We start from the raw sequence: 27,371 nt of genomic DNA, 5'->3' as shown, positions 1-27,371 counted from the left end.
TGAGTGTGAGAGAGAACACCCTGAGGCAACACAGTACCATAGAGGGTTAAGTAAAAGTACTTTGTTACTGTCCGCCACTGAGTAATATCTACACACACTGATCTAACAGCTGATATGACCTGCAGAGCAACTTAAAAAAACATGTTTTTTTCATTAAAAGAGCTGTTCCCAGTTACATAAAGTGATCTTTTTTAGAGAATCTTGATCCGAAGAATCTTGATTTGACATTGGATGACGCGCTCATGGTTTCACATTCATACTGTATTCTCAGTCTGCACAGACCAGAACTCCCCCTGAATTGATTTTCATGCATTTAAGCCAGCACAGTGCCGTCTTTCAAACACTGCAGCCGCATTACTGTGACTCGAGGGTGCTGTCGTCTGGATGCGTGAATGCACAGCTGTCGGTCTGATTTAAAGCCTCTTTTATGGGAGATTTTTTGCCCCACGTGTGTTTCAACATAACAGTCGCAAACAACACTTAGTTCACCGTAACCATGCAGAGTATTTCCAGGCATGTGACAGGAAATATTTCCACGCTGAAAAAAAAACCAAAAAACAAAAACACAAATCTGTACGAAGAAGGGTTAATACCACAGTATAAACAACATTTATTTGGAATTTCCTTTCTTGGTGTCTTACAAACATTGTTGATACAAAACTTGTACTGAAGGCCAGACATGACTGAAACATCTGAGGCATTTTGAAGTCATTATAAGGCTGTTATTTTTATACTGTAAACTGCAGATCTATTTATATAAGTGTGGAAGAACCAGGCAGATAAACTTCACAATAACAAAGCCACTTGTCTGGTTTTCAGCTTGACTCGTTTTAAAAAACAGTTAATGCATATTGATCGATGATATATCTGTCTATATTTATTTCCCCATGGGACTTCAGTGGGTGTGTCAGACAATTTATTAACACATTTTCATCAAAAACACATCAGTTAAATAGCACAAATGTTTCAGTACACAAACAGCAGAGGAAATCCATCACTGTGCTCGTTCCCCTGAGCCTGACGAGGTGTTAGAGGGTCTGAGGGAAACGGGGGCGGTCTGGAACTATGCGAGAAATGTGTCCACATCTAGCTCTCATGCGTGGTCCCTCCTGTCCCCTTAATGAGGCGCTTGTGTCCCCTTTTTCCTGCTGGGCCGCGGGGCTTAGCGAAGGCCTGTTTGTGGGCGTGCTGCTTGGGATGGACCTCCTCATACAGAAAATCTTCTGTCAGTTCATCTCCGTCGTCAATCTCCAACTGCACATAGACGCAAAGAATGGAAGTGAGCGTGTTTGTAGTACTCAGAATTTGGGCTGCGCCCCAAAATCCATTGGAGACAGTTCAACATAAATAACTTGGAGCTGCAAAAGGGACTGTACTTTATTTATTGGGGTTGGGCGGTGGCTGTTTTTTTTTTTTTTTTTTTATCATGACCCTTTCTGGAGCTACAAATATTTTCCCCTGACGCTCCCTTCCCGAGTGACAGGAGCCTCCCTCCACTATTAATAACCGTGTTTTACAGTTACTGGTGAAAGGTGTGATTTTTGGAGATTATAAAAAGAAAAAAAAAACTCACCTTATCTTTTTAGTCTGGCTTTTAATTGAACGTTATCTGTCTATTTATTGACTATTTATTTATACATTTTAGTCTGATTTACTAGCTGGTATATCATTTTGTTATTTTTCATATATTTATTATTTTACTTTGTGTTGTTGTCCTTCAGTTTACTTCATTTCTACTGTTTAGAGTGACTTACTTATTTATCTATTGTTAATACTATTATTTATTCATTTTTATCTTTCTATCTATAGGTTGTATACTGCCTCTGGTGTTTCCTCACTTATGGTAGCGTTTCTTCAGTTTTTGATTTTAATAAGTACTCTTATTTTGGGGGGGTATTTTACTGTATGAACCACTTTGTGCTGTTTGTATGATTGATTGATTGATTGACTGATAAAATCAATACAAAACACGACCCTTTAACGCTGAATTTCCCTCCCCGTAGCCAGATCAAAAGACATAACTCCCTCCCCAGTGCTTAGAAGTATTTGAATTGCCTCCCTTGTTTTGCACCACCCCTTCCCTCTTGTAAATAAGGAACAGTCCCTTAGTACACAGCCATACAAGTAGGATTATAGAAAGACTGAGGTCATGCATCCTATTATAATTTTTAAAATATTGAGATTTTTCATACTTTATTTATCAACAGCTCTGGTTATATTTTCTGTAAATTATGTCCAACACAGAGGTCTGAATGCTGTGAAAGCCTCTCCACACTGCTAAGAAAACAGTTCTGGTGGAGAAACACCAAATAATCTTCATTCATTTATTTTTCTTAGGTCTTACATATAGCTACTGAACAAAAAATTAAACACTTTTGTTTTTCTTTCATTTTCACAGGTTTAAATTAAAGATTTAAAACTTTTTATGTGCTTATTATTATATATTTCTCATATATTCTGCTCACAACTTTGTCAAAATCTGTGTTAGTGAGCACTTCTCCTTTTTCATTCACCTGACAGGTGTAGGCATATCAAGATGCTGATTAACATGATTACTACACAGGTGAGCAGGTTCCTGCAGGAATGTCCACCAGAGCTGTTGCCTGTGATGTGAATGTTCACAAACTGCACATTTTAGAGCGGCCTTTTATTCTGACTGTTCGAAAGCCCACCTGTGCAGTCATCATGGGATGCTGTTTAATCAGCATCATAATCAGCCACACCTGTCAGGTATATGGATTACCTTGGAGAAGGAGAAATTCTCACTAACACAGATTTTAACAAAGTTGTGACCAAAATTTGACAGAAATGTATTCATTGAGTGCATAAAAATACCTCAGAACTTTAACTTAAACCTGTGAAAAATGGGAGCAAAAACTACACTTTTTTTCAGTAGGCCTATAAATTGAATCTAAAACGAGGAAATCAGCTTCTACAATATGTACAACGTGTAAAAACACGACCTCAGTGCTTTCACTGGTAGTTACAAACATTTTTTCAAACTGTGTTATGTTATTTTCTATTCCTCCATCTATACCTTTTTAGCAATTTCCAAATGGTAATCTTTCTCCACTTCCTCCAGTAGTCGACTTTTGCAGCTGGAATACAACATCCGCTCCTTGATGCTACAGCTGTATCCTGGCATAGAGTATATGAATACTGCAGACAGGGAAACAAGAAAAGAAGATTTATATGAATTATAATCAATATTTTACTTATTTGTTGAGGTAGATCAGTGGTTTGAAACCAAATCAAACAAAACTCTCAAAGAGGTCCCAAGATTGACCTGGGGGGGACCTAGATGATTAAAATTAGGGTTTCTCTCGGACCTGTCTCTAAATTTACATTTTACTCTTGTAAAATACTGGTTACAAATACCTTATATTAATTAATGAGAGAGGGAACAACAACCGTGATGGCAAGTTACAGGTTTGTGATGCGTAATTTTAAGGGCTCTGTAGCCAAAATATTAGGGAACCGCTGGTGTTGATAATAGTGGCTGCACCGTTGCTGTCTCTCTTAATGTCTCTCGGCGTCTGCAGTCCAGGTGTACGGATGTAAATCTCCTGACGCGTGCTTGCACAGATGTGAAAAGAGGAGGAATATCAGAGTTCAGGGAGTCAGTGACATACCGACAGATTCCAGGTAGTCTCCTTCGTGGGAGTGTTTGTAGAGGAAGAAGTGGTATCTGGGAGTGTCTTTTGGAACCCTGCGGGGCAAATCACGAGTTTCTGTCGGGTTGCAGTGGACCAGCTCGATTGTCTCTTTCTCTACATCCAACCTCTGAAACACGGTCATAATGTAAAACATCAGAAGCCTAATACATCAGCAATGACACCAAACTGCTTCTTTTTTATTATGATTTTCTCCGTCTCCGTCATTTTTTAGAGTAAGCTCAATCTCAAAGCTATGGAAGCCCATTCCTGCCATTGTGATCAAATTAAAAGATCCTGTAATTAATTATAACAAGAATCTTTTTCACACAAAACAAAACAAAATAAAAATTTAGTATCCCAAATAATGAGAATCTTTCTCAAAATAATGAGTATCTCAAAATAATGTTAATACCTCAAAAAATGAGAACCTGTCTGGAAATATTGAGTAACCTCAAAATTATAAGAAACTTTCTCAAAATCATGACTGAGTATTTAAAAGTAATGAGAAACCTTTCTTAAAATAATGAGAAACTTCTTAGAAATAATCTGATACTTTCCTAAAACAATGGGAAACTGTCTAAAAATAATGAGAAACTTTCTTAAGAGTTTAAAACTCTCACACTGAGTCAGTATCTCAAAATACTAACAAAATACTGACATCTCAAAGTAATGACCTAATTCCCTAAAATAATGAGGAAAAACCCTCAAACTATTGAGTTAGAATCCCAAAAAATAATGTGTAACCCTCCTGAAAATGAAAAACTTTCTTAAAATAATGAGAAACTTTCTTAAAACATGAGAAACTCTCAAAATATTGAGTTAGTGGGGCGCCCAGTTGCTCAGTTGATAGAGCGGGCGCCCCATGTAAAGCGGCTACGTCTTCGCTGCAGCAGCCGCGGGTTTGATTCTGACCTCGGCCCTCTCTCCCCCTTTCACGCTTGAGCTCTCCTGTCTGAATAAAGGCAAAAAAGCCCAAAAATATAATCTTAAAAAAAAATGAGCTAGTGCCTCAAATTAATAAACTTTCTAAAAAATAATGAGTTAGTATCTCAAAAAAATAAACTCTCAAAATAATCAGAAACTTTTCCTAAAACAAGGAGAATTTTTCTTCAAACAATTAGAAACTTATTTTATTTATCACATTGGCAGAAATGGGCTTCCATATAAATCAGCTCACCAGCTGTATGTAGTTGATGCGTTTTTGGGCGAGTTGCAGCAGGGCTCGTTTTGCGGTCTCCTGCAGAGGGAAAGCGAGGCCCTGAAGTGTCTGGTGTTTGCTCTCCACGCTGATCTCTGTCTTCACCTGCAGGGGGCAGCAAGCACGCACACAAATCTTGACCAAACCTCTCAAAAAAGATCCAAAAACCATTTCATGGGATAACATAGCTTTACATTTTATAATCATCACTAATTGTCGTTTCCCATTCTCTCTTCAGTCTGAATTCACACCAGATATAACAGTAAATAATGTATCTACCCACCTGTTTAACCCGGCCCTGAAAAGGAAATCACAACAAAAAGTTACGAGCGAAATAAAGGCAGTGGCCGACCTTGGCACATGCAACACTGTCAACACTGCAGAGGGCATGTTGACCTCTCACCTCTGTGATTTTAATCCTCTGCAGCTCCTGCTCGGCTAATGTGAGCGGGGCAGGACCTGAGCAGGATGACACATGACGCTGGTAGCCCTGCAAACAGATGTCCTCCTGATGTTGCAAGCAAAGACAAGTAGAGAAGGCTATTTACGGGCAGAGCAGGACAAACACCTCTCAAACACGTCTGTCACAGAAGATTAAAGACGGCTGAAATATTTCTGACCTCAGCTGTGCCAAAAATCTCGTACTTCACATGGCCACCGCCAAACTCTTTCTTCACTGTCGCTCGGGTGGCAGCGTACAACATCTTTTGTTTCACCTGCAGCCAACAAAAAAAAAAAGAAGATTTTTTTTAATCTGCAGAGGTGTTCTGTTCGGGCCTAATGATATATATATTTTTATTTATTAGTTGAATAATCTGAATCTGCAAAGTATGTAGTCACTGAAGGTGCCGAGTAAATGTAGTGAAGTTAAAGGTACAATATCTGCCTCTGAAATGTTGTAGAGTAAAAGTATAAAATGCAATATGAAAGTAGAGTTAAAGTACTTCAAAGTACAGTAATTGAGTAAATGTACTTAGTTACATTCTGCACTTGTTAACACCATAAAAAAAACAAACAGATGAGTTTATCTATCTATTTTTTGTGATTAGTAACATTTTGGCTGTTGTGAGTACTATGTACTTACATTCTTTTGACAATATTGGCCTTTCTTCACTATTTTTCTTCATAGTATCTATTTTCATAATATTATTAAACTTTAAGCTTCTAGATTTTTTTGCAGGCCAAATACAATGTTCTTTTCCACTGTAGGATACATATCCATAGTTTGACATTTATATTTCGTATGATACATTGGAGATTATATTACTGTCTACAACAGGAAGATCTCAATATTTTACAATCAGAATACCTCATTGACCTCTATTTTTATTTGTATCGTGGTAGTTTTTTCAGCTGTTTACTGACATAAAGGACTGATGTTGACGTGCATGAATTTTGTCTGAGGGCCAAATTTTGGTAAGAAAATTAGAAATAACCCCCCCCCCCAAAAAAAAAAAAATAATAATGGGACTAAAAACTAAATCAGGATGCTGCCACCTCTGCTGCTTTGATTTCAACCATTGTTTTTAATCTGACACAAGTTGCCCAACTATATGGAAGTGCAGTACTAAATTGGTGAAATACTCCTTCAAGTCCTTTAAGCGTGTGCATTTGAGGTTTTCACTGTCAACAGCGATGTGTGCACATATCTTCAGCATGTAGTGCAAATTAAAGAACATGTGGCACGACATACCGGAGACTGGTCAGGAGACCACGAAATGAAGATCCACTCGTAGCCCTGTGCATTCTGGGAGTCGAGGCGGTACAGGATGTAGCAGGGCTCCTGCCCGTCCAGGAGAGGCAGCAGGAAGCGATCATAATCCTGGTCCCAGCTCTTTTCTGGCTCTCTATAGGCCCCCAGAACCAGCTGCTCTGAAAATCAGACCACTACTCATCACATACCTCAGCCTCTCCTATATGCAGCCCGCGCTCCACAGAGCACATTCACAGTCATGGGCGATAATCATTTACATGCAGGAGGATTATTACTTATTGAGCCAACCATTTTCACCATGCACGACCGATTTGAAGTGACATCAGATGACATGTTACTCTATCCATATTCCCACGTCCACCACACTTAAACCTATTCACTAAATTCTTATTTTCTTTTACTTTACAGTAATAATAAGTGCAATACCATAATGCTTTACATTACAAAATTCACATTCCTCTCCAGTCATACAGATTTTGCCTCTTTTTTTAAACAACTTTTGGACACTTTCAGGTATTTTTTTATTTTGACCTTATATATGATTATATGATCTCTGCCAAGTCTCTTCATTTTAAATGAAGTACTATATATATATATATATATATATATATATAAGTCCAGTTTAAACAACTTAAGTGTATATTATTGTGGTGGCATTCAAACACAAATGCCAAAGAGGAAAAGAGTGTAACCAACCTTTCCCATTTGAATTTATTTTATTATTTTATTTTTTTTCAACTAGGGCTGCAGTTTACAACTAATTTCATTATTTATTAAAATAAAGATTATTTTTCTGAAAGAGCGACGGAGCAGGGACCCCTTACATTATATATCGAAGCACCTAAATTAAATCTCCACATTGCACTATTTTCTTTTTTTTTTCATAAATTAATTCTGCTGGTCCCCCTCTACGTCTATCGTCTTTAAAAAAGCTTGTGACCAAACCTCCTATCTCCCTTGTATCCTTTTATAAACACATTTTTTTTCTAGTTCCTGAAAAATAGCCACTTTGGAGAAAGGAGGTTTGCTCCCGACAGCAGTGATATTGAACTGGACCCACAATAAAGTGACGGGTGGCCTAAAGTGCCATCTGTATATAACAATAATAAATTATTCAAATAATAATTATTGGCAGACTTTTACAGAGGTGCACATTACTTCAGATTCTTTTGTTATTGTCGCCCACAAGGACGTCTGTACACTTGAAATAATGATACAGCTAATTGGCCGATGCGTTTCAATAGTACATAACTGTTCCTTAATTTGCTTACTAGTCTGCATTGCTGTTATAGTCAAGAGCTGCACAGGGATTCAGTTTTAGCCAGCTCACATTGTTGCAGGACTCATGGGTAACAGTGAGCCCATCGTCAGTGTTCTGTACTGTAAATTGAATTAGTTTTTTCTTTTTGCACGAATAGGTCAACTAATCTCTGCTAACAATATGTTAGATTCATGTTAAAATGTATTTTCAGACATATTTAGTCTGAGGAAAAAAAAATACTTTAATTGAAACTTAAATTTCCCCCACAGGGATCACATCTTCACTGTTGGAGACCCAGGAATTAAAAGTTTGGTCCACCAAATCTGAGAAAAACAGTGACATCTTTAATTATATTTGTTTGGTTTGAGCAACAGCCCAAATTTACAGTATAATAAAGCAGAGAAAAGCAAAGAAATACTTACATTTGAGAAGCTAAAACCTCAGAAAGTTTGGCATTTTTGGTTGATTACGGAAATATTTTCAGACTGACTAAATTATGGACCTATTGTTTGAGCTCAGTGAAGTCTCAGTAATCACTTAACGTGTGAACTCAGAGTCTGACAACCCTCCACTGAGAGTCCACGAGGTCTCACTGTTTGCCTTCTTTCACCACAGCAAACAGAGAGCGCAAAGACGAAACCGCTGATTCATTTCTTCCTCACTTGACGGGACGAGGTTAAGTTTCTCATCGGTTTTGACCAAATATAATCAACAGTCTTAACAGCTTGGAAATCACAAAACATAAACCTAAAGCCTGATGTCCTTGTGGGGTGCAGGGGGATTTCCTGACTGTCTCTTGGGGCTTGTTTCTATTCTGAGCCACAACACATTCCAGCGCTGCACGCTCAAATACTTTCCATCAGCCTTTCTCTCTCAGCCTTTATAGGTCTACGTTCATGTTAAACTCTAGGTAAATAACTCACTTTACGTCTTTTTCTACTGTAAGTTTAAACAAAGTGATATCACCATGACACACTAAAGCTATCAGGGGACACTTTGGTGACAGAGAGACATACCAAGGCCAGCGGTGATGAAATCAACCAGAAAGATCTTGTTTCTCTTTTGACATTGGAACGAACATGAGTGTCACTGGGCGGCAGTGAGCGACCGTGTCACGTCACATGACGCTCAAAATAGCCGAGCGACACCCGGGGACCATCACGGCGCTTTAGTAAGGAAGTAAAGCCGGCCTGACGCTCTCTATCTGCACCAAGCTCAAATCTGTTGACATCAATACTTCAAATATGAGAGCAAATATTTGAGATGATAGACACAGTCCACAAAGATAGACCCAGAATGCATCTGTCACGAATCAGATTACAGCGTCAGATACCAAAACAAGATATAATCACCTCACAAACATATCAGTCCACCTCGATAATCTTCTACCTAGAGACTCATTGCCTCACTGACCAGTTTCGGTCGAAGCTCTGGATGTCTGTACTCGCTCAGCTGCCGCTCTATTCCTAGAAGTTAAAGTCTGTCTTTAGGGGTTTAGCAACTTTGTTTGTTGTTTGTGATCCCCAAATACAAAGCCACGTCTGCTTGTGATGCCTCAAAGCAATGCTTACTCACGTGAAAACAATCTGAGAACTGAAAGTGATTCATCAATTAATGCCCTCGAGTCACAGAGCCAAGCGCCCCTTTGTCTGAGAAAATAGATATTCAGTAGCACTTGCTGCTGTCCTGAAGGTATTTTCACAATATTTAAGACTTTTCTCATCATCTGGATGAACAAATATCCTGTTTTCCCCCAAAGAAAAGAAGGTAGTCAGAAATAGCAAGTATTTGATACATTTTTATGATGCGAAACAAAATTAAATTTTTTTTTTTTTAGATTAAACAGTTATTTTAGTCTGTGCTGCTGTTATATAATTCAATTTTTATGCAAAATAATGCCCCTTTATTTTCTTTCATTTTTTTCCCCTGTGTGAAATAAGTCATTTCTGGATTACCTGCATGAACTTTGCTCTTAAAATTACTTGTCCTTTTCCACCTTTTTTACCTTTTTGAAATGTTAAGGTAATATGATTTTTTTTTTTTAGATTTATTGTTATTTTTACATGGAGTCATTTTAAAGACTTGCAGTATTTGTCCAACAGTTGACATTTGTCTTGAGGAAGTTCCAGGAGACAATTAGCCAAACAAATTTCTATAGTCGTCTTATTGGATAACTGAATCACTGAAGCAGCTCCTTTGTGTATATATACATTAAATCTAACGCACCTGTCACACTTTCAGGTGTGCAGAGACCTTTTCAAAATAAGAGTTTGACAAAGTTCACCAGTACTTAGTATAGTATTTTTTATTTTAAAGCAGCTAGCTCTGTGCCTTGAATAATATGGTGATACAAGAGAGGCACAAAATAGGGATAGATTGATTTCCATAGTTTTATGTGAATACATGTGAGAGTGCTGGACAAGTACATCTAAATGTAGCATTAGTATTTCACTAGAAACCCTCCTCCAAAAACATTAGAAAAGAAACCTAAAAATAAACATGATTTTCTAATATTTCCCACCCCATTAATCATCATGTGACCACTTACATCAATCTTACGATCCCTTGTGAGGGCCCTGATCGACAGGTTAGAAAGTGTAGGTCTAAAGTTTAAGAACAAATATGCAGTTAACGAAAAGGAGAAAACTATAACCGGTTTCAAAACGTTTTAACCCACTCAAAGCCACTACAGCCACGTTGTAAAATAGTGGTTTCCAACATGGAGTTTCGGACCAGTCAAAGAGTCCCAAGAAAAATCTGCAGAGTCACCAGATAATTTTGGGATGAGAGAGAAAAACTACATTTTTTATTATTTAATTCTATTTTTCCCCTTTTGTCTTTTAAACATTAAGTACTTAACACCTCTTTAAACCTCTAAAATCACTCAAAACCCCAATTTCTCAGTTTTTAGATCAATAAAGTATATCTATCTATAAATGAAATGACAAAAAGGTAACAAAAAAATTTTTTTTTGAACTGTTCATCATGTCCCTACGAAGACCATAATAAAACAGTCACAAGTAGACTTTGTTTTAAGGGATCACAACCCAAAACCTAGTGAACAATGGTTGAAATAAAACTATTTATTTTCTTTCAAAAGGTCAGGGTTAAGCCCCTTATAGCTAGAAACACCCCTGGTTTTAACTACTTACACTTCATTCTTGAAGTATGTTTTAATTTATTGTGTTTTAAACCCACGTGTTAATTATACTTCGTCAACTAAAATTGAATATGTGGTCATTTCTCTTATGTGTGGACCTTTAAAGGAGAAATCTGGAGCCACAGTCAATATGCTATAAAGTATATGACCAAACACTAGTGATACACAAAATTAATGTCACAGACGATTTAAATATCACATCCCGTCTCACTGGACTCATCCCCATGTTTGACTGCTCCACACCGTCCTGGGTCACTCACCGTCTTGGATGCGCACCTTGATCAGGCGCACCGCTCCACCTCTTGCCCGGGCCAGGAACTCCCTCAGCTCTGGCGTCACCACTAGTGCGAGAAACATGGCGGGTCAGCAGTCTCTTCCTCCCGCCAGGCGCTTTAGCAGAGGTGTCGAGAGACAACAGAGAAGCAGCAGACAGGACAGGACAGGAGCTCCACAGCACCAGGTCCAAATATTCAGTCCAGTCAAGAGACACTAAAGTCCAACAAGAGGAGCCTATTAAAAAGTCCTTTACTTCTTTCTCTAAATACAGTTGTGACTGCTGAAGGAGACGATGTCTGTCTGGACTCGTTGAGAGTGTGTGACTATGTGAGAAGGGGCATCGCTCAAGTAACTAGGACAGTATCATGTGCACACAGACAGGGAACCCGATCACCTCTCTCCCAAATTTAGCTCCCAGTGACTGAGTGTCCAGTCCTGGGTACTGGCCTGTGACACCCCCACCACACACCCCGACCTACAGAGGAGGAATACACTGTGACCTGCAAACCTAATTACCAGCTTTTGGCCCAAGAACAATTCAAGTCAGATGTATTGTCATGGGCTATTGTGACAATACATCTGACTTTAAAGAAAAACTTTAAAAAAAAAAAAAAAACTTTGCATTTTTTATGTCCTTGGGGCTATTATAACAAAAATCAATGTTTACTTTTTTAAGACCACATATTTTTTAGAATATATGCCTTTACTAAACAGTTGAGATGGACATTCATGGTAATGGTAAAACAGAAAGAAATAAGAAAAAATACATATCATTTACTGTTATAATGCTTATGTTAGTGTACCAACATATATACATTTGTGACCATAGAATCGGTTGTATTACCAGTATTATTTCTGCGCATATTTACCATCACAGTACTGTGAAAACATCTGAGAAATTGTAAAAAATAAATCACACTGATATAATTCCTCTTTTCAAATATATAATGAACTAACATTAAACATATGGTATTAACAGCAGTGCATTTTAATTTAATAAAAACATGCAAATTTATTATATTTTTCATCACTACTCTTACCATATGTCAACCATTTAATAAAAGACATTTTAGACTTTAAATTTTAAAAAAATCAACTTAATTTTTTTTGTTCTCATTTATATATATATATTTTCATTTATATCTTGGCAAATACTCAGTTTTAATTTCATTAGCTTGGCTCCACTACCTTTGCCATAAAAGGCTAAATCAGTTGTTTGGTAGAGCGATTTTTTTAAAAAAAAAAAATGTATTTGGCCGTCCCATAACTACACTATTGTTTTACCACCAACAGTTTATCATGTATTGTTTGAGCAAAAACACCAATATTCTGCTTTTTTATCAATTACGAAAACAATGACTTCTGATGAGATGAGGGTAATAAATCTTATTCAAAAGCAACATAATGCACTGGAAAATTTACCCCAACTTATTTAACTGTCAATCTCATCTTACTCCACACATGACCTCCATGATGGTCAACAGATTGTGTAAGATGTTTTTTTACTGTCACAAATCACCTGGTCATGCTGACAGCATTTTCCATAGTTGAATCAGAGATATTTCTTGCAACACTTCATCTCCATGACTTATGCAATATGCATATGCACACACCACAATAATAAACAGACAAAACCAACATCATACAAAGAAACAATTTAATGTTAAATAGAAATATAAAAAAAAGAATAGACAAATGTTCTATTTCTGCAAACTACTTATTTACAATTTGAATTTAATGGGTCACACTTCCTGTGAAATTTACACCGAGCCGGCTGTGCTGACCCCCTGCTGCTGCCTTCATCTTTGGCCTTCAACAGAGCCCTTCACTTTGCCGTAATCAGTCATCGATGGTCGGCAGCCAGAACGCCTGAAAGACGAGAAAGCATTCATAAATGTTTCATCACAAAAAAAAAAAAAAACATTTTTGCTTTTCCTCCCATGTTTGTTTTAATTACTTCAGCTAAAAAAAAAAACATGCATGTATATCTTATTAACTATGGCGCAGTCTTGCTTTCCATTTCCACGCACATCTGTTGACAGCGAAAAATGATTTCAACACTGAAAACATGTGACTCCTCATGTCACGTTATAAGCTCACAGTCACACACAAACAAAGCGTACAGATGTAGCCGGAGTTCAGATCAGGACAGTCACTGAACAGTGTGATAATGTGACAAAAGAAACAACAGAAGTCCATAAATTTCATGAGTTTGGTGATCACATTACACACCCGATTTGCTGCTACATTCCTCCAAGACCACTGCCATGTACTGACCGAAATGTTCTGACACGTTTCCTCTGTGTGGTTCGGCTTAAGTCGCTTGACTCAACTCGCTTTTGGCACCAGGTGTTTTTCTCTATCTTGTTTTCCACTGCAGATAGTATCCCTTGGTGTAGGCAGGGTTATTTATTTATTTATGTACAACTTCACCCTGTTACAAACAAGCTGTAATAACTGATGTTTCACATATAGAGATTATAGCCACTGATAGTGTTCAACTCCTGTCCCTATTTAGGCTTTTAGTAAAGAAAAAACAGAAGATATGAAGGTTAAATACAATAACATGCATGCAATAACAATTATGGTGAAAAAAATACAGAAAAGTAAGACACAGTTTCAACACTCAACTACAGAACATTATCAAATAGTTCAAAATGCTCACATCTCTGATTTTGCTTTTGTTACAAATCTTAATATCTTGTGTTCATTTTATTTCGGTGGGTCGTGTGTTCTACACACACATTATCAGGTAATTGATTGCCACAGTGCTACTGCGTGAATCTACCAACATCGTCGACACGATATTTGCTAAATCCTTTATCCTCACAATGCTTCGGCAACCAAAAGAAGAGCGTCTGCACTTTATCAATTCTTTTTCAAAAAATCTGGGTCGAGTGAATACAATAAACTGTGGTCGCAACTGGTGTTAGCTTGGCTGTTAAAAAAAATTATGTTTGTGCAAATCACAAGTTTTATCATGATACAAAATTAGCTGATATCACAAGTCTGCTACAATATGATTTTCATTCAATCCTGGGGCTGGTGATCGATACTAAGACTTTATACAACAGTATTAAAGGTTAAAGGTTAAAGCAAAATCTGAGATGTGAGCATTTTTATTATGTTCTATAGCTGAGAGTTGTAACTGTATGTAACCTTGATGTAAATATTTACCCTTTTGTCTTCTTTTTTTACCATGACAGTTATTGTATGCACATTATTGTATTTAACATTGATGTCTACTTTTTTCTTTACAAAAAGCCTAACCAGGGACAGGAAGTGGAAACTAGCAATAGCTGTAATCTCAATTTGTGAAACATCAGTTACTACAGCTTCTTAACAGGCTGAAGTTGTACTATGTTAATTTGCATTGTCCTTAATCATAAGTATGAGACAATATCAGTAAATGTCCTCATTGCTCTCCATTGTCTGCCTGGCACTTTAACGCTAATACTGTTTGAGTATTTAGGAAGGAGGTGTACTTGTACGGAAATGGTGACACAGACGTGCCTTTGGGATTTTAAAATAAAGGCTCATCTTAAGATAATGATATGTATTGATGTTTTCACTTTGCATCAATAATATTAGATTGTTAATGATGGAAGCCATATCTCGATCCAGATCTCTGTATCGTTACACTCCCTCTATTGTTTGAGCTCAACCCTCTACTATTGGCTCAGCTGGCTTAGTGCCTCGACCAAGGTGGAGCCCAAAATATTAACAGGTACTATCAAAAACTTTTGCTATTGGAAAACCTAAGACGAGTGAGTCGAGTAGATTTAGTCAGAAATCAGTCCCTCACCATGTTGGAGCAGGCACTTGCAAACGTCATGAACTTGGGGTTGAACTGTAGGCAGGTTATTGGTCCTGTGTGCTTCCCGTCTAATAAAGCCACCTTCATGCCGCTCTCTGCATTCCACACATGGATCTTTCCATCCTCAGAGCCTTCAATAAATGAAACAAAAACGTTTGATGAAAACATGACTGGCTCTGTTACGAGATGGCAAAGTCCCGGAGTCTTTAATGTGTGAATAACTTCCAACATTCAGGAAACAAAAAGAGAGCAATTTTAACTCACCAATCATGACGAACTGAGAATCCGGGGTGAATGATGCCTCCAGTGTCACACCTTTACTGTTGTTGTAGCCCTGAAGGTGAATGAGAGGAATACGTGAGCAATTATTTTGTGCAAATTGGTACAACATGCAGAGACTTAATATGGCCTATATAATGATAATGATGGCATGAGACTGCATCTTAAACTTCCATGATGGTGTAGTGGGTGCAGTCTCTTGAATTTGAATCTTTTTATATTAACTTTCATAGTGTAGTGTTGTGTAGCTCCTGTATTTTATTGTATTTATTGTGTCTACTGTATTTTTGTGTGTATATATATATATATATATATATGTATATATATTTTATTCTATTATTCTATGTCTTTAAGTCATTATCATGATTATTATTATTTCAACACAATGAACAATCTAGTTGAAGTTTTCAGATCCTCATTCTTTTTTTCTGTCATAAATATAAACGAAAACTCAAAAATACCCTCACTGTATTAAATGTGTCATTGAACAGGTTAAACAGGTGTGATTGCACTGTGTTTTCCAAAAAATTGTCATTTTCATTGACCTACTGTCCCAACTCTGATTTATACGTGAAATATGTCTGTTTTCTTTACACACTGTGTATGTCGACGAGTCGTCTCTTACCCCGAAGGAATGTAGCACAGCGCCCTTAAAAGCATCTAAGATGCGAAGGGCTCCACCGTTTGTAGAAAGAAGAATGAGTTTTCCGTCATTGCTAAACTTGAGTCCTGTCCACTCGCATGTTCGGTCATACTGAAGCTTGAAGGTCGCAAAGGGACCCTGTTGATAAGAGGCATCAGAAACATTTTACTACTATCAAATTAAAGCAGTTCACTTCTAGTATTAAACGAACAAACATCATAAATGGTCTCTTGCACAATAACACTTTGTACCTTGTCAAACGACCGCAGATCATAAAGTTTAACCATCTCTGAATTTATTCCGGCAGCAAAAATGAGACCCTCGGGATCAAAGGAGCACACTGGCTTCCCTTGTAGGTGCATCAGACCCTAAAATGGACAGATTACAAGCAGTGTTGTCAGCTATGTCCCTCTTAAACAATTTCATATTACACATTAGTGCAACATCGTATTCTCGCCAAATTGCAAAAAAACCCCGATACTGACCTGACAGTTAGGCGACCGCAAATCCCACAGTCTGATTGTTTTATCTAGTGAGCCAGAAATAAATGTGTCGTCCACAGGAGACATGGAGAGAGATGTCACTCTGGTCACATGCAAAACAAACAAAGGAATGAGAACAGATGAACTTCTAATCTCAGCTCTTGACATCAAATAATGGTACAGCATAAATGCAGTCCTTACCTTTTGTTATGGCCAGGAAAGTAGCGGATGTATTTATTGTCATGGAGGGACAAGTACCGGATGGTATCTTTAAAAGTAAGAACACCATAACATTAAACGTAAAAAGCAACAGTGAGCTAAAAGCTGGCATCCAAAATTAAATCGTTTACAAGCAGCCGGTCTGATGAGTCAACTCAACCGTGGGCAAGGCAGTCACTTGTACAGTTAGCTCCTGTATGGGGCAGAATCACAGACCCTCAAACTGTACAAACAACTACCTCAGACCACAGTGAGCAGTGTGTCCTGTGACCCAGCAGCAGTCCTTTTGAGTCCAACCTGTAAAACACACTGTACCCTACATCTCCTTCTGTAATTCTATTATTGTGATGCAGCTTTAATGTTGTCCTCTCCTGTGTTGCAGCAAAGCACTTTTCTAGTTGTGTATGACAGCTCTAGCTGAGCAAAATGTTAATATTTCTTCTTGTTTGGCCCTATATTCCAATTATTAATGACAACATTGCAATGCCTGATCTGTAAATCAAATCAAATCTGTACTTCATTCTTTCATATATCAGCATGATCACATTGGACAAAATCTGAAACGTATTCATGTGACACAAACAAACAAACTAACAAGAACACTAAACAGTATTTGTGCATCAACATACCATCGATTTTGTTGGAACTGTAGACCACAGTGTTTGCAGCATGTGTGTACCTGATCAGATCCACTCCATACTTTTTGCTGTAGAGAGTCCTCTTGGGTCTGCGATACATCAGGTCACATGAGAGGAGAAAAAAAAAGAATGAATAAGCATTTTGATCAATAAAAGATATCAATCTGTACTGATAAATGATCTAATTGTTGTTTTAAATTATAATTAGTTAATACCATTATGCAAAAACACCAAATGCATCAAATTTACTGCCTCGATGATACTGCATTATATATTTATTATATACTTTAAAAAAAAAAAGTATTCTGAATACTGTCAAAAATGCCAGTCACAATTTAAAATTGCAATCTTCAATAGCTTATTTGACTCATTTGGGACTCTAAAACTCTGAGATATTCCATTAAGTATCATTTATAAAAGAAAAAAAGCATCATATGTTCACATTTTAGAAGCTGACCCAGCAAATGTTTCACAGTTTTGTTTTAACATATTATTATTAGTTGTTATTTCACAAAATATCAAAATGGATGGTGATTCACACAGAGGGAATTACTACATTATGGTTTGATTGTTAACCAATTGAGGTCCTCAGAATTACTGATTGATCAAACGAGGGTGAGGAAAAATGATAGAGCACAGCATGGCCATATTGTATCAATGCAAAGAACGCCAATATTTTAATTATTTCTATTGCAAATCCAAATTAAACTATTGGTAGCCTACTGGAATAATAACATTATTTGCTTTAGCAGTCCACTAGATGCATTTTACAGCAATAAACTGCAAGCATGATCTTTGTAGATTAAACAGATGTTGCCAAAGTTTTCTTTTGGGGACATATTTTGTAGATGTATAAGGTAATAAATAGCAATATATGTTATCACATATCTCAGCATGTTGCAAAAACTTTTAAAATCGCAATAATATTGCTTCTTGGCATATGACTAAATGTAATATCGTGACTTGGAGCCGCTGGTGAATCCCACGTCTACGATGAATTGGTGCTAATGAGACCTTTTTAATCACTATTTAGTTTCAATCATTCAAACTTACCTAACATTTTACGCTACAATACAATTCGCAGCATTACAACTCAGGGAACGTTAATTTTGTTCTGTTTCTAACTATACAATGGCCACATAGCATACCACTTGCTATCACATGACAACAAATTGTCAGAAGTATGCTGCATTTGTTTTTAAGCGGCACGCACATTCACAAATTTAACGCCTCATACAATCGCTGCTGATCGCACTGCAGCAGGCCTCGCTAGCTAGCATAGCAAGTAGCTAACGTCAAAAACAATATCGTAAAATGAACAGAAGTCGCTCTTACTTTCCCTCTTGGCAGTCGTATAAGACTAATGAGTCGTCGTCGCTGCTGGAAATAATCGTTTCTCCGTTTGAACTGAAATCGAAACAATTAATTTTGTCTGTGTTTTCTCGAAACACCTTAGCAACTCTGAAGCTCCGCAGCACATTGTCCGTCAGCTTCATGATGGCCTCTGTCTGTCTGAGGGGAAGCAGGCCCTCGTTTTGACCTTAAATCGGCGTACAGATGTCACCTATCGTAATTCGGATTTATATTTATGAACTGCAGTGGTTCTAACAGTTCTTTTTAAGAATTGTAGTTCAAAAACAGCGACGAAATCCCGCCTGGTATACTTGTGATCCTCGGTGGAGAGGAGGGAAGGAAAAGCACCGCCTTCGCCACGTCGGTGACGCGCATATTCATCATCTGACACGCGCATTAGTGGGAAACTCTGATAGTTATCGCGATAGTTGCATCTGTGTACATCCATGATCTGTACACAATGAATGCATGGGGATTTCATACGGGAATAGCGTTATTCCCCACTATAACCCAGTAAATACAACACAAAACCTGCTCCAGGCAAGTTTGGGATAAAATTATATTTTAGTCTAGATTATCACCTGCACCCATGTGGACATTTTTTCTCTTTTCTTTGTCATTACAGTCTGTTAAAAACAGCATTAGCAGGTGCCCCTCTTGCCCGCTCTGGTCCAGCACTTTCTGTCACGTTTGTCAGCCTCCTCTTTTTTTCTACCAGCTTCCAGATTTTGCTCCAGGCTGCAAAATGGACGCAGGAGAAGTGGGGAAGAAAATAACAGCAGGAGTTTTGTGCTCACAGAGCTGGAAATCTGAGGTAGGAGCCGACTTTACCTGATATTTCAGCAGCCCGTGTGTTATTGTTGAAGCGGAAAGATTTGAAAGAAGATTTGCTCCGTGAGTGTAGAAGTTGGACGGTGACCATGGTAACCTGATACATCCATGACAACGGTCACTGCTCGTGTCGGTTTTAGAAGCCACATCCGGTCTGTGGAACATTCAGTTAAACAATCTTTTGACAACATTACATTATTAATAAGCCAGACCTATACAGCATAAAGCAAATGTTAATAAGAATATTAAACCAATTCAACAAGTAACAATAAGAGATATGTTCAAAAGCGTATGTTAAAATCTAATAAGTAGTAACTAATGTAGGGTCATGTATTTTCCCTGTCACTCAGGGGGTCTCAAGGAAAATATGTAGCTTTGGGGAGGGTCAAAATAAATTTAAATAAATAAATAAAGTCACACCCCAACCACCCTCTCCTCTATTATATAGACTTAATCCTCTGAAACTTGAACAAACTGGTTTATTCCTATGCTTTCAAAAATATAGGAAGATGGCAATGAGCCACGAAATAAAAAATACTAAAAAAAAAAAAAAAGAAGAAATTAATGAAAAGTACAAGAAAGTTACCCGTTGTTTTTATAAAATAAATAAATAAATACATTTTCTATAAAAAAAATAAAAACTTAATGGAAAAAGAAATAAAAAGAAATAAATAATGTGAAATAAATTTAATCGTGGTAATTATAAATATAGTTTCCCCCTAGTTTTTTCTTCATTTCCCTAGACATTTTTCCCTAGCTTTAAAAAAATAATTTTCTAAATCTACTCATTGACGTTTTTTTTTTGTTTTTTTTTTTTACAGATTTATTATCATGTTGCTCATTGCCTTATTCCAGTGTTTCTGAAAGAAATCACACCAATGTCCTCAGGATTAAAAGCTTTAAATACTTTTGAAGGGCAAGCATGAGGAAAAGTGATGTCGCTCCAGTTTTAAAGGGTCTGGAACAGTCCCTTAAGAGCACAAAGTAAATGTATATTCTATAAATAATAAACTAGTTCCACGAGTGTTATGATGGTATGTTCATGGTATGTTGGTATGTTTATATACAAACATGACTCTGTTAACAGCTGTTAAGTGGAGGGTCTGTGTTGATGTCATTCAGTCAATTCAGCAATGATGATTTCACATTTTAACCACTGTTGAAAGGGTAGGTGACTTCAGTCCTTTGCCATGGTGTATATAAAATTATATCACTGTATACATTTATTTCATGACATAATACATTTTTGGGGAAATTATTGAGGAAGGTAAAATAACTAGATGGGGATGTTTATTGCTCATATAATACCTGACAAATCGAAGTACTTCACACCAGTGCGAAAGTCGGATTAAACTCTAAATTTGCTTTATAGCAGACATGCCCATTAATTTGCATCAATGCCCACAATGACCTCGACACCACGGGATATAAACAGTCACCCTGTTTAGATTTGGTGTTAGCCTGTGTTTCAGTGATCCGAGACACATCGCCGTTTATACCAAGGATGAATTACCGGGAAGTCCCTCTCGTTACTGCCTCGCGCACAGTTATTACGTCAGCGGGAGATATGGCTGTCAGCTGTAAGCATAAATAACCAAACAACACGACTCCTTCCGTCGGGTAAAACGTGGGACGGTCACGCAACACTTCATCCACATCTACATAAAATGGGTAAGTAACGGAGCATTGGTGCGCTGTCACCAAAGCAACCACCACATCCTGCACCAATGACGTAGTCCCTGTCGTAGCGTTTGTATGTGGTCAACTGCATCCTGGACCACCTCAGCAAGTGTTATGACTGATCCGAAATGTGTATTAGTGGCCGTTTACACTTGTATTAAGGGCTATCCAGTTGTGATCAGATCACCGAGACACATGTTGATGCCAGGTCTAAACAGAGAAAGTGTAGCAAAGTCATTGATGGCTGCACAGTGGGCAATGTGCTATATTTCTGAAGTTCATTTACAAAGTTTCCATACCTCATTGTCTAAATCTGGTATAAATGATGACAAGATGCCACACTTTACAGTCATAATATAGACCCACTGAATATGACAGCTTTCCAACATTGTATGACGTGCTGTTTATGCCAGGGTTTTCAATGATACCAGTAGTTTGCATAAAATATAATTCACTTGACTACCTGCCATTTCTACAAGTAAGAGTAAGGCAGCTCTAAGCTGTGAAGAATGAACAGTGCACACATGGTTGCATGCCTCTTGGCATGTTTGGTTTTCAAACAACATGAGTGAAAGTGTCTTCATGACTCTGAGAAAACAAGACTCGAAAACCAGTGTGCACACGGACTCACTGTATACAAGTTTTCGGTGGTGAACCCGTTGAACTATGCCACAGTATAAATAGCCCCAAAGTCTTTCAGATACTACACTTTTGTTTTGTTCACCCCGCTCAGGGGAAAAAAATAAAATAACTGCAGAGACAAATGTGCAGTTGGTTGATCAATGGTTTGATGTGTCTTGTGGTCCATTCGAGTCAATCATTACACACAAGGTACACAAGTCCAGTCAGTCGCTGGTTGGATTTCTGCCTAGCTGGGAGCACAAAACAGGCTTCTGCAGGAATCAACAGGCTTTATATCCCATTTACAACCATCACAGGTAGGCCGCCTCGTGAGTCTGCACAGAGCGCAGTTTTAACAGGAAATGTGTAGCTGGCTTAGGATAACAGCTGTTATCTGTGTAAGATTTTAGTTGATTTAAACACTAAAGGTAGGAAATGAATACTTTCTTTTTCCACACACTAGTCTTTAGATTTAACCAAAGGTGAGATTTAACTGAGCTACCAGTCAGTAAAGGTGTACAGCTTATTAACTGGAAGTATGATGTTACAGTTTAAGTATATATTTTTTGTGGCCACAGAGCCAAGTGTTTCTGGCTTGGATTTGGCTGTTAAATTTGTTACTTTCCTGCAAATATAACTGGCATTTTAATCCTGTGCCGTTCTAGTAAATTAAAGTTGTGCAACTACCTGACCTTGATAAAATTCTAGTTTTCAGCAGTACTTCACTTAACCATCCTCTAAAGCATTGACCTCTGACACTTACAAAAAAGCACAATAAATACCAAAGATACTGAATTTTGAGCCTGTGCTCTCAAGTAGAACTGCAAAACATTTTAATTCTTTGGAGAGTGTAAGTGCGGACAATGATGAGCAACTTCTACAGTTAAATTTCTGATTTTTTAACATTCACTTGAGAGGGAAAATTGTCCCTCAACCAACAAAACATATTTGTGAATGACTAGAATTTCTTTCATTTTCCCCTGTACCCGTTTTATGTTCTATATACTGTATTTGGTCTTTTCAGAATAACATTTTTTGTGTGAAAATTGTCTGTATAAACTATGGTTTTTAAATTCCTCAGGCAATTTCTGCTCAGACCCAGTGAACTGTCCATGGCCCGTGTTCTTTCCCTGTTTCGGCCTCAGCCTTTCTTAACCCTCGTGGGCAGGAGGAAACCTACGTTGTGCAAAATGTCAATGGACTCAAGGGCACGCATGGTGTTTGCAGCTGCAGTGGAGGCTGTGCAGCCTGATACGGTGGTCCGGCAGAGTATAAAGCGCAAGGACGACTCTGTTACTATCAATGATCACAAATTCACACTCAATCACAACCTGCACCTGGTGGGTTTTGGAAAAGCAGTACTGGGTATGGCTGCTGAGGCAGAGAGGATTTTGGGTGATCATTTAGTGAATGGAATAATAAGCGTACCACATGGGATTCAGAAGACATTAAAGCAGCATGGAAAAGAGTAAGTAAAGCCATAGGATGTTCACAACTTAAAGGAACAGTGTGCAGGATTTAGTGACATCCAGTGGTGAGGATTGCAGATTGTAACCAGCTGAAACTTCTCCAATCTGCCAAACTTAAACTCCTGGTTAGGATTCCTTCAGTATTCATTGTTCAGTTTTTACCTGGAGCCGAATTATCCACAGATGTCCTTTCCTCTCGGAAATAAACAGACCAGGTGATAAAAACTGGTAAAAACACTGAATAAAGCAGTTTTATGGAAAAACAAAAATTTTTAGAGGCTATTTGGCTTGACACAGAGAGGCCACTAGCCCAACATCTGCTAATGTCAGCTCATCTTTTTTCTCTGATGACTAAAGAACCAGACGTTCTTGAGGTTTTTACCACAAGGAAAATTACCTGTGGAGGTCTCCTCTCAAAAACAAATGGATCTGTTAATTTAAAGCAGTAAAAACAAAGAAAAAGCAGTCTTACATTTTAAAAAATCATTTTTTTTGACCCTCTCATCACAGAGGGGCTGACACGAAAACATGAATAGATCTCTAGAGCCAGTATTTGGTTTGTCCATTCAGGGCTACTGTAAAAACATGGCAAACTCTATGGGCGAGGGCCCGCTCCCTATGTAGATATAAATAGATTATTCTAAGGTAATGAAAAAAAAGATGGTTCTTATTTTTAGGTGATTTTACACTAAATATGTTATATTCCATTGCTGCTGTTATAACTTGCTATCCTACACACCGGACCTTTAAATTCTTAAACTAAAATAGGAGTGAGCGGCACATAACAATTTCTCTCTTTCATCGCAGACATCTCTTATTAAAAGAAAACAGTCGCATCACAGTCATGGAGGGAGCTAAACACAACCTGCCTGACGCTGATGCCCAGAGGGCAGCTGAGAGGATCAAGCAGTTAGCCAGTGACCTGACGGAGAAAGACCTGCTTCTTGTGCTGATTTCAGGTAAAAATATATCTCCTCTTGCTGCTTTATCTGCACAGAATCATTCCTTGAAATATAAATCTCTAATACATGACTGTGAAACTGTGTCTAGGTGGAGGCTCTGCACTATTACCTGCACCCATCCCACCAATCACACTGCAAGAGAAACAGGATGTTACCCGCAAACTTGCAGGTGCTGGCGCCACTATTCAAGAGCTTAACACTGTCCGACGCGCCCTGTCTCTCTTAAAGGGCGGAGGGCTCGCGCACTGTGCTCACCCTGCTCAGGTAACATACTTCTCTATAATCTCCTTTTAACCCTTTTTTATACAGAGTTTGTGCTATAGGGTCACGACTAAGTCTCACATTTATGCTGCTTTTGCAGTTTTACTCATAACCAAACAGAGACGGCAAGATGCTGCTCCAGTGTGTGATTTTAGATAGCATGCCAGCATTGCAGAAGCTGTGTCTGCCTCTAGTGTGACATTTAGCATACCTGTCAGCAGCGTTTGTTAAGAATAGCAATAGCATAACATGGCGATAACAATCATTTACCATCCCTGTTATGTCTATCTCATCCTCTGCTCAGAGGGTAAGGAGGCCCCGAATGTATTTGTTTTCCTAATTTGTGGATATTTACGTCAATTGTTTTGTATTCTTTGAGTTAGCTGCTAATTGCTAACAGCTACTTTTTAAATCTCCTGCGGTGGGTCGCATGCATAACACGTCATTAAAACTTCATTAAAACGTCATTAAAACATAATAAAACATCACGCTCACAGACTGTATGTAAAGATGGAAAGCATGACAGCTTCCCTAAAGTGAGGCCAAAACATCTCGATTGTCTCCTGGTGACTGGCTGCAGTACAGGTCGTACCCTGAATGTTAATGTATGGGACATGGGTCAAACTTAATATTGCAAAGTGTAAGCCAAATTCCAAAATGTTTTTGTTTCAAAGATTTTTTCATCATTGTTCTCATCATCCTCACGTTTGTTCATGTGATTGTTTTTCTGGTCTGTGCACTCACATTAAATGGTGCTGCTATGCAACTTTAAATAGCTGTAATTTGTGTTTTAATGTTGATTTTGAAAGAAAACATAGTAAGGCATGTTTTCTTTAAAAGTTTCTGGCATTTCTTTTCTTAATTTTGGGCATTTTTCTTTCTCAAAAAAGTTTTGGCGATTTTTTATAGATAACTTTTTTTGCCTTAAATTTTTGAAAGGCAAGTTTTCTTTAAAAAAAAAACACCAAAAATGACACTATGTATCACAACCAGAAACTGTAAAAACAGAAAACATTAATGGAGTTTCAAATTTCTGACGGTCCTTGAATACATCATGTGTTACACTGGAATTATATTTGAATTTCTACGTTTGAAAAACACTGGGGAAGTGAGGCAAGAAAAACTATTTTGGGCCCTTGAAAAGTCATGGAAAAGTTTTGAAATTTTGTCCATGATAATGTTTTAGAACCCTTGTGGTTAAACCAGTCACGCCCATGATCCCATCCTACCAGCTGTCGCTTTTGCATAGACCTTAATTCGCTGCTGTTACTACCTCTGTTGCTGACTTAAAGGCGAGACGACTTTTCTCCTATTCCACGATCGTATGTTTTATACAGAATGGCGAGGCGGCATAATGGCACAATATTCCCCCCTTGAGCAGGCAGTGTAAGAGAAGCTATTGTAGAGAACTCATTTCAGCAGAGTGCTTTGATCGCCACTCTCATCACTTCTTCACAGGTGGTCTCACTGATATTGTCCGATGTAATTGGGGACCCTGTGGACCTGATAGCCAGCGGCCCCACAGTGTGCAGTGAGACGTGGCCTGAAGAAGTAATGTCCGTCCTTGAGCGTTTCAAACTGTTGAACTCTCTGCCGGCCTCAGTGAAGGACGTCCTCGGGAGACCAAGTCCCCGGTGGAGGGAGAATAAAGATAAATCCAACACACCAGAAAATGTCCTCAATGCTGTGATTGGCTCCAACAGCGTTGCCCTCATGTGTGCAGGTCGCCGTGTCCGAGAGTTAGGCTTCCGCCCCGTTGTGCTTGCACCAGGAGTGTGTGGCGATGTGAAGTCAGTCTCCAGACTGTATGGCCTCCTGGCCCGCTTTGCCTGTTCTCGAGAGGAACCTCCTCCAGAGATTGCCGCAGAGGTGCTGAAGCTGGGGCCTGAAGTGGGCGTGGAGAGCTGGGACCTCTGCCGCACCATGCAGGTCTTGGGTGAAGGGCGCACAGAAGGATGGGGCGCCACGTGTCTGTTAGCTGGAGGGGAGCCCACTGTGGAGCTGACAGGCATGGGCCGAGGTGGTCGAAACCAGGAGCTGGCCATGCGAGTGGGACTGGAGCTGAGAGGCCTGAATCTCCCACCTAATGGTCCTGTCTTCCTGAGCGGTGGAACTGATGGTCAGGACGGACCCACTGACGCCGCAGGGGCCGTCACTGATGCGGGGTTATGTGAAGAAGCACATGCACAGGGGCTGGACATCGACACATTCCTCACCAACAACGATTCTTACACTTTTTTTACACGTCTCTCTGCCGGGCAGCGCTTACTCGTACCTGGCCTAACCTGCACCAATGTGATGGATGTGCACATGCTACTAATTCCACCGATTCCCATTAACATAAGATAATCCACGGCACGAGATAAAGAGATCCAAGTCCAGCGGATCTGGATAAATAAACACTCTATATAAGTTTGACTTGGCATTGTAGTTATTGTTTTTTTTTTACTCTACACAGACATTTTTAGCCCTTCTCTGTTAAACTACATAACAGCTAAAATAGTGTTGCTATATAAAATTGTGATGACTACAGTATTGAATTTTCCTTTTTTTTTTTTTTTTTTTTTTCCAAAAACTGAACCCAGGTTATGGCAATGAAAGTGTCAATGGCATCAGTATTTTAAAGAAAATAATTTAATATCAGTAAAGCTTTTTTAATAGTCTATGGTGGGTTGCTGTTGATTTGTGTTACAGACCAGATCTCATGTACTTCCCTGCCCCTCCCTCCAGTACCCATAAAGCTACAATTGATGTAGCATCCGGCAGAAGATGTTGTATGTACAGAGCTAACTGCAGCATGGTGCCATCGACATTAATATTCAGTGCCTTGGATTTTTTAAAAATTCTTTTA

The 27,371-nt window shown here is 38.4% G+C and overlaps 3 protein-coding genes across 7 annotated transcripts; 1 reads left to right on the top strand and 2 right to left on the bottom strand.

The window, feature by feature from the left end:
* Window positions 1–586: 586 nt before the first annotated feature.
* twf2 (twinfilin actin binding protein 2) lies at window positions 587–11,612 on the bottom strand. 2 transcript variants are annotated; one of them, XM_088089723.1, is made up of 9 exons: window positions 11,250–11,611; window positions 6,548–6,726; window positions 5,475–5,570; window positions 5,258–5,362; window positions 5,138–5,152; window positions 4,834–4,959; window positions 3,633–3,783; window positions 3,038–3,159; window positions 587–1,254 (listed from the first exon to the last, which is right to left on the bottom strand). In XM_088089723.1, the coding sequence occupies exons 1-9, from the start codon at window positions 11,344–11,346 to the stop codon at window positions 1,087–1,089; spliced, it is 1,059 nt and encodes a 352-aa protein (XP_087945849.1). In that variant the 5' UTR covers window positions 11,347–11,611; the 3' UTR covers window positions 587–1,086. The 2 variants fall into 2 exon arrangements, with proteins under 2 accessions (XP_087945849.1, XP_087945851.1); XM_088089725.1 differs by lacking the exon at window positions 5,138–5,152 and having other exon boundaries at window positions 11,250–11,612.
* Window positions 11,613–12,908: 1,296 nt separating this feature from the next.
* On the bottom strand, window positions 12,909–19,032 carry wdr82 (WD repeat domain 82). The gene is made up of 9 exons (XM_088089728.1): window positions 18,679–19,032; window positions 17,335–17,432; window positions 16,688–16,754; window positions 16,490–16,589; window positions 16,256–16,372; window positions 15,987–16,142; window positions 15,347–15,416; window positions 15,071–15,213; window positions 12,909–13,134 (listed from the first exon to the last, which is right to left on the bottom strand). Exons 1-9 carry the CDS (start codon window positions 18,837–18,839, stop codon window positions 13,105–13,107), a joined length of 942 nt encoding a protein of 313 aa, XP_087945854.1. The 5' UTR covers window positions 18,840–19,032; the 3' UTR covers window positions 12,909–13,104.
* Window positions 19,033–19,105: 73 nt separating this feature from the next.
* Window positions 19,106–26,938, top strand: glyctk (glycerate kinase). 4 transcript variants are annotated; one of them, XM_042506929.2, is made up of 6 exons: window positions 19,106–19,236; window positions 19,415–19,510; window positions 22,910–23,296; window positions 24,105–24,256; window positions 24,348–24,523; window positions 25,979–26,938. In XM_042506929.2, exons 3-6 carry the CDS (start codon window positions 22,941–22,943, stop codon window positions 26,867–26,869), a joined length of 1,575 nt encoding a protein of 524 aa, XP_042362863.1. In that variant the 5' UTR covers window positions 19,106–19,236; window positions 19,415–19,510; window positions 22,910–22,940; the 3' UTR covers window positions 26,870–26,938. The 4 variants fall into 4 exon arrangements, with proteins under 4 accessions (XP_042362863.1, XP_042362847.1, XP_042362871.1 ...); XM_042506913.2 differs by lacking the exons at window positions 19,106–19,236; window positions 19,415–19,510 and adding an exon at window positions 20,550–21,198; XM_042506937.2 differs by lacking the exons at window positions 19,106–19,236; window positions 19,415–19,510 and adding an exon at window positions 21,230–22,145.
* The last annotated feature ends 433 nt before the right edge of the window (window positions 26,939–27,371 follow it).

The sequence above is a fragment of the Plectropomus leopardus genome, chromosome 2 (assembly GCF_026936395.1).
Source record: "Plectropomus leopardus strain MGB_pleo_1.0 chromosome 2, ASM2693639v1, whole genome shotgun sequence".
Taxonomy (NCBI): domain Eukaryota; kingdom Metazoa; phylum Chordata; class Actinopteri; order Perciformes; family Serranidae; genus Plectropomus; species Plectropomus leopardus.
This window is presented reverse-complemented; position numbering and strand designations above follow the sequence as displayed.

What these genes read in the sequence shown, in the direction of transcription:
- wdr82 (XM_088089728.1), bottom strand. Translation starts at nt 18,839, where the DNA reads ATGAAGCTGACGGACAATGTGCTGCGGAGCTTCAGAGTTGCTAAGGTG. An exon ending in CAGTTCCAACAAAATCGATG is followed by an intron (nt 16,755 to 17,334) that starts GTATGTTGATGC and finishes TTACTTTTAAAG; the next exon opens with ATACCATCCGGTACTTGTCC. An exon ending in CTGTGCTACATTCCTTCGGG is followed by an intron (nt 15,417 to 15,986) that starts GTAAGAGACGAC and finishes ATTCACCTTCAG; the next exon opens with GGCTACAACAACAGTAAAGG.
- glyctk (XM_042506929.2), top strand. Translation starts at nt 22,941, where the DNA reads ATGGCCCGTGTTCTTTCCCTGTTTCGGCCTCAGCCTTTCTTAACCCTC. An exon ending in TTAAAGCAGCATGGAAAAGA is followed by an intron (nt 23,297 to 24,104) that starts GTAAGTAAAGCC and finishes CTTTCATCGCAG; the next exon opens with ACATCTCTTATTAAAAGAAA. An exon ending in ACTGTGCTCACCCTGCTCAG is followed by an intron (nt 24,524 to 25,978) that starts GTAACATACTTC and finishes ACTTCTTCACAG; the next exon opens with GTGGTCTCACTGATATTGTC.
- twf2 (XM_088089723.1), bottom strand. Translation starts at nt 11,346, where the DNA reads ATGTTTCTCGCACTAGTGGTGACGCCAGAGCTGAGGGAGTTCCTGGCC. An exon ending in AGATTTTTGGCACAGCTGAG is followed by an intron (nt 5,363 to 5,474) that starts GTCAGAAATATT and finishes TTGCAACATCAG; the next exon opens with GAGGACATCTGTTTGCAGGG. An exon ending in ATTTGGAAATTGCTAAAAAG is followed by an intron (nt 1,255 to 3,037) that starts GTATAGATGGAG and finishes GTCTATGTGCAG; the next exon opens with TTGGAGATTGACGACGGAGA.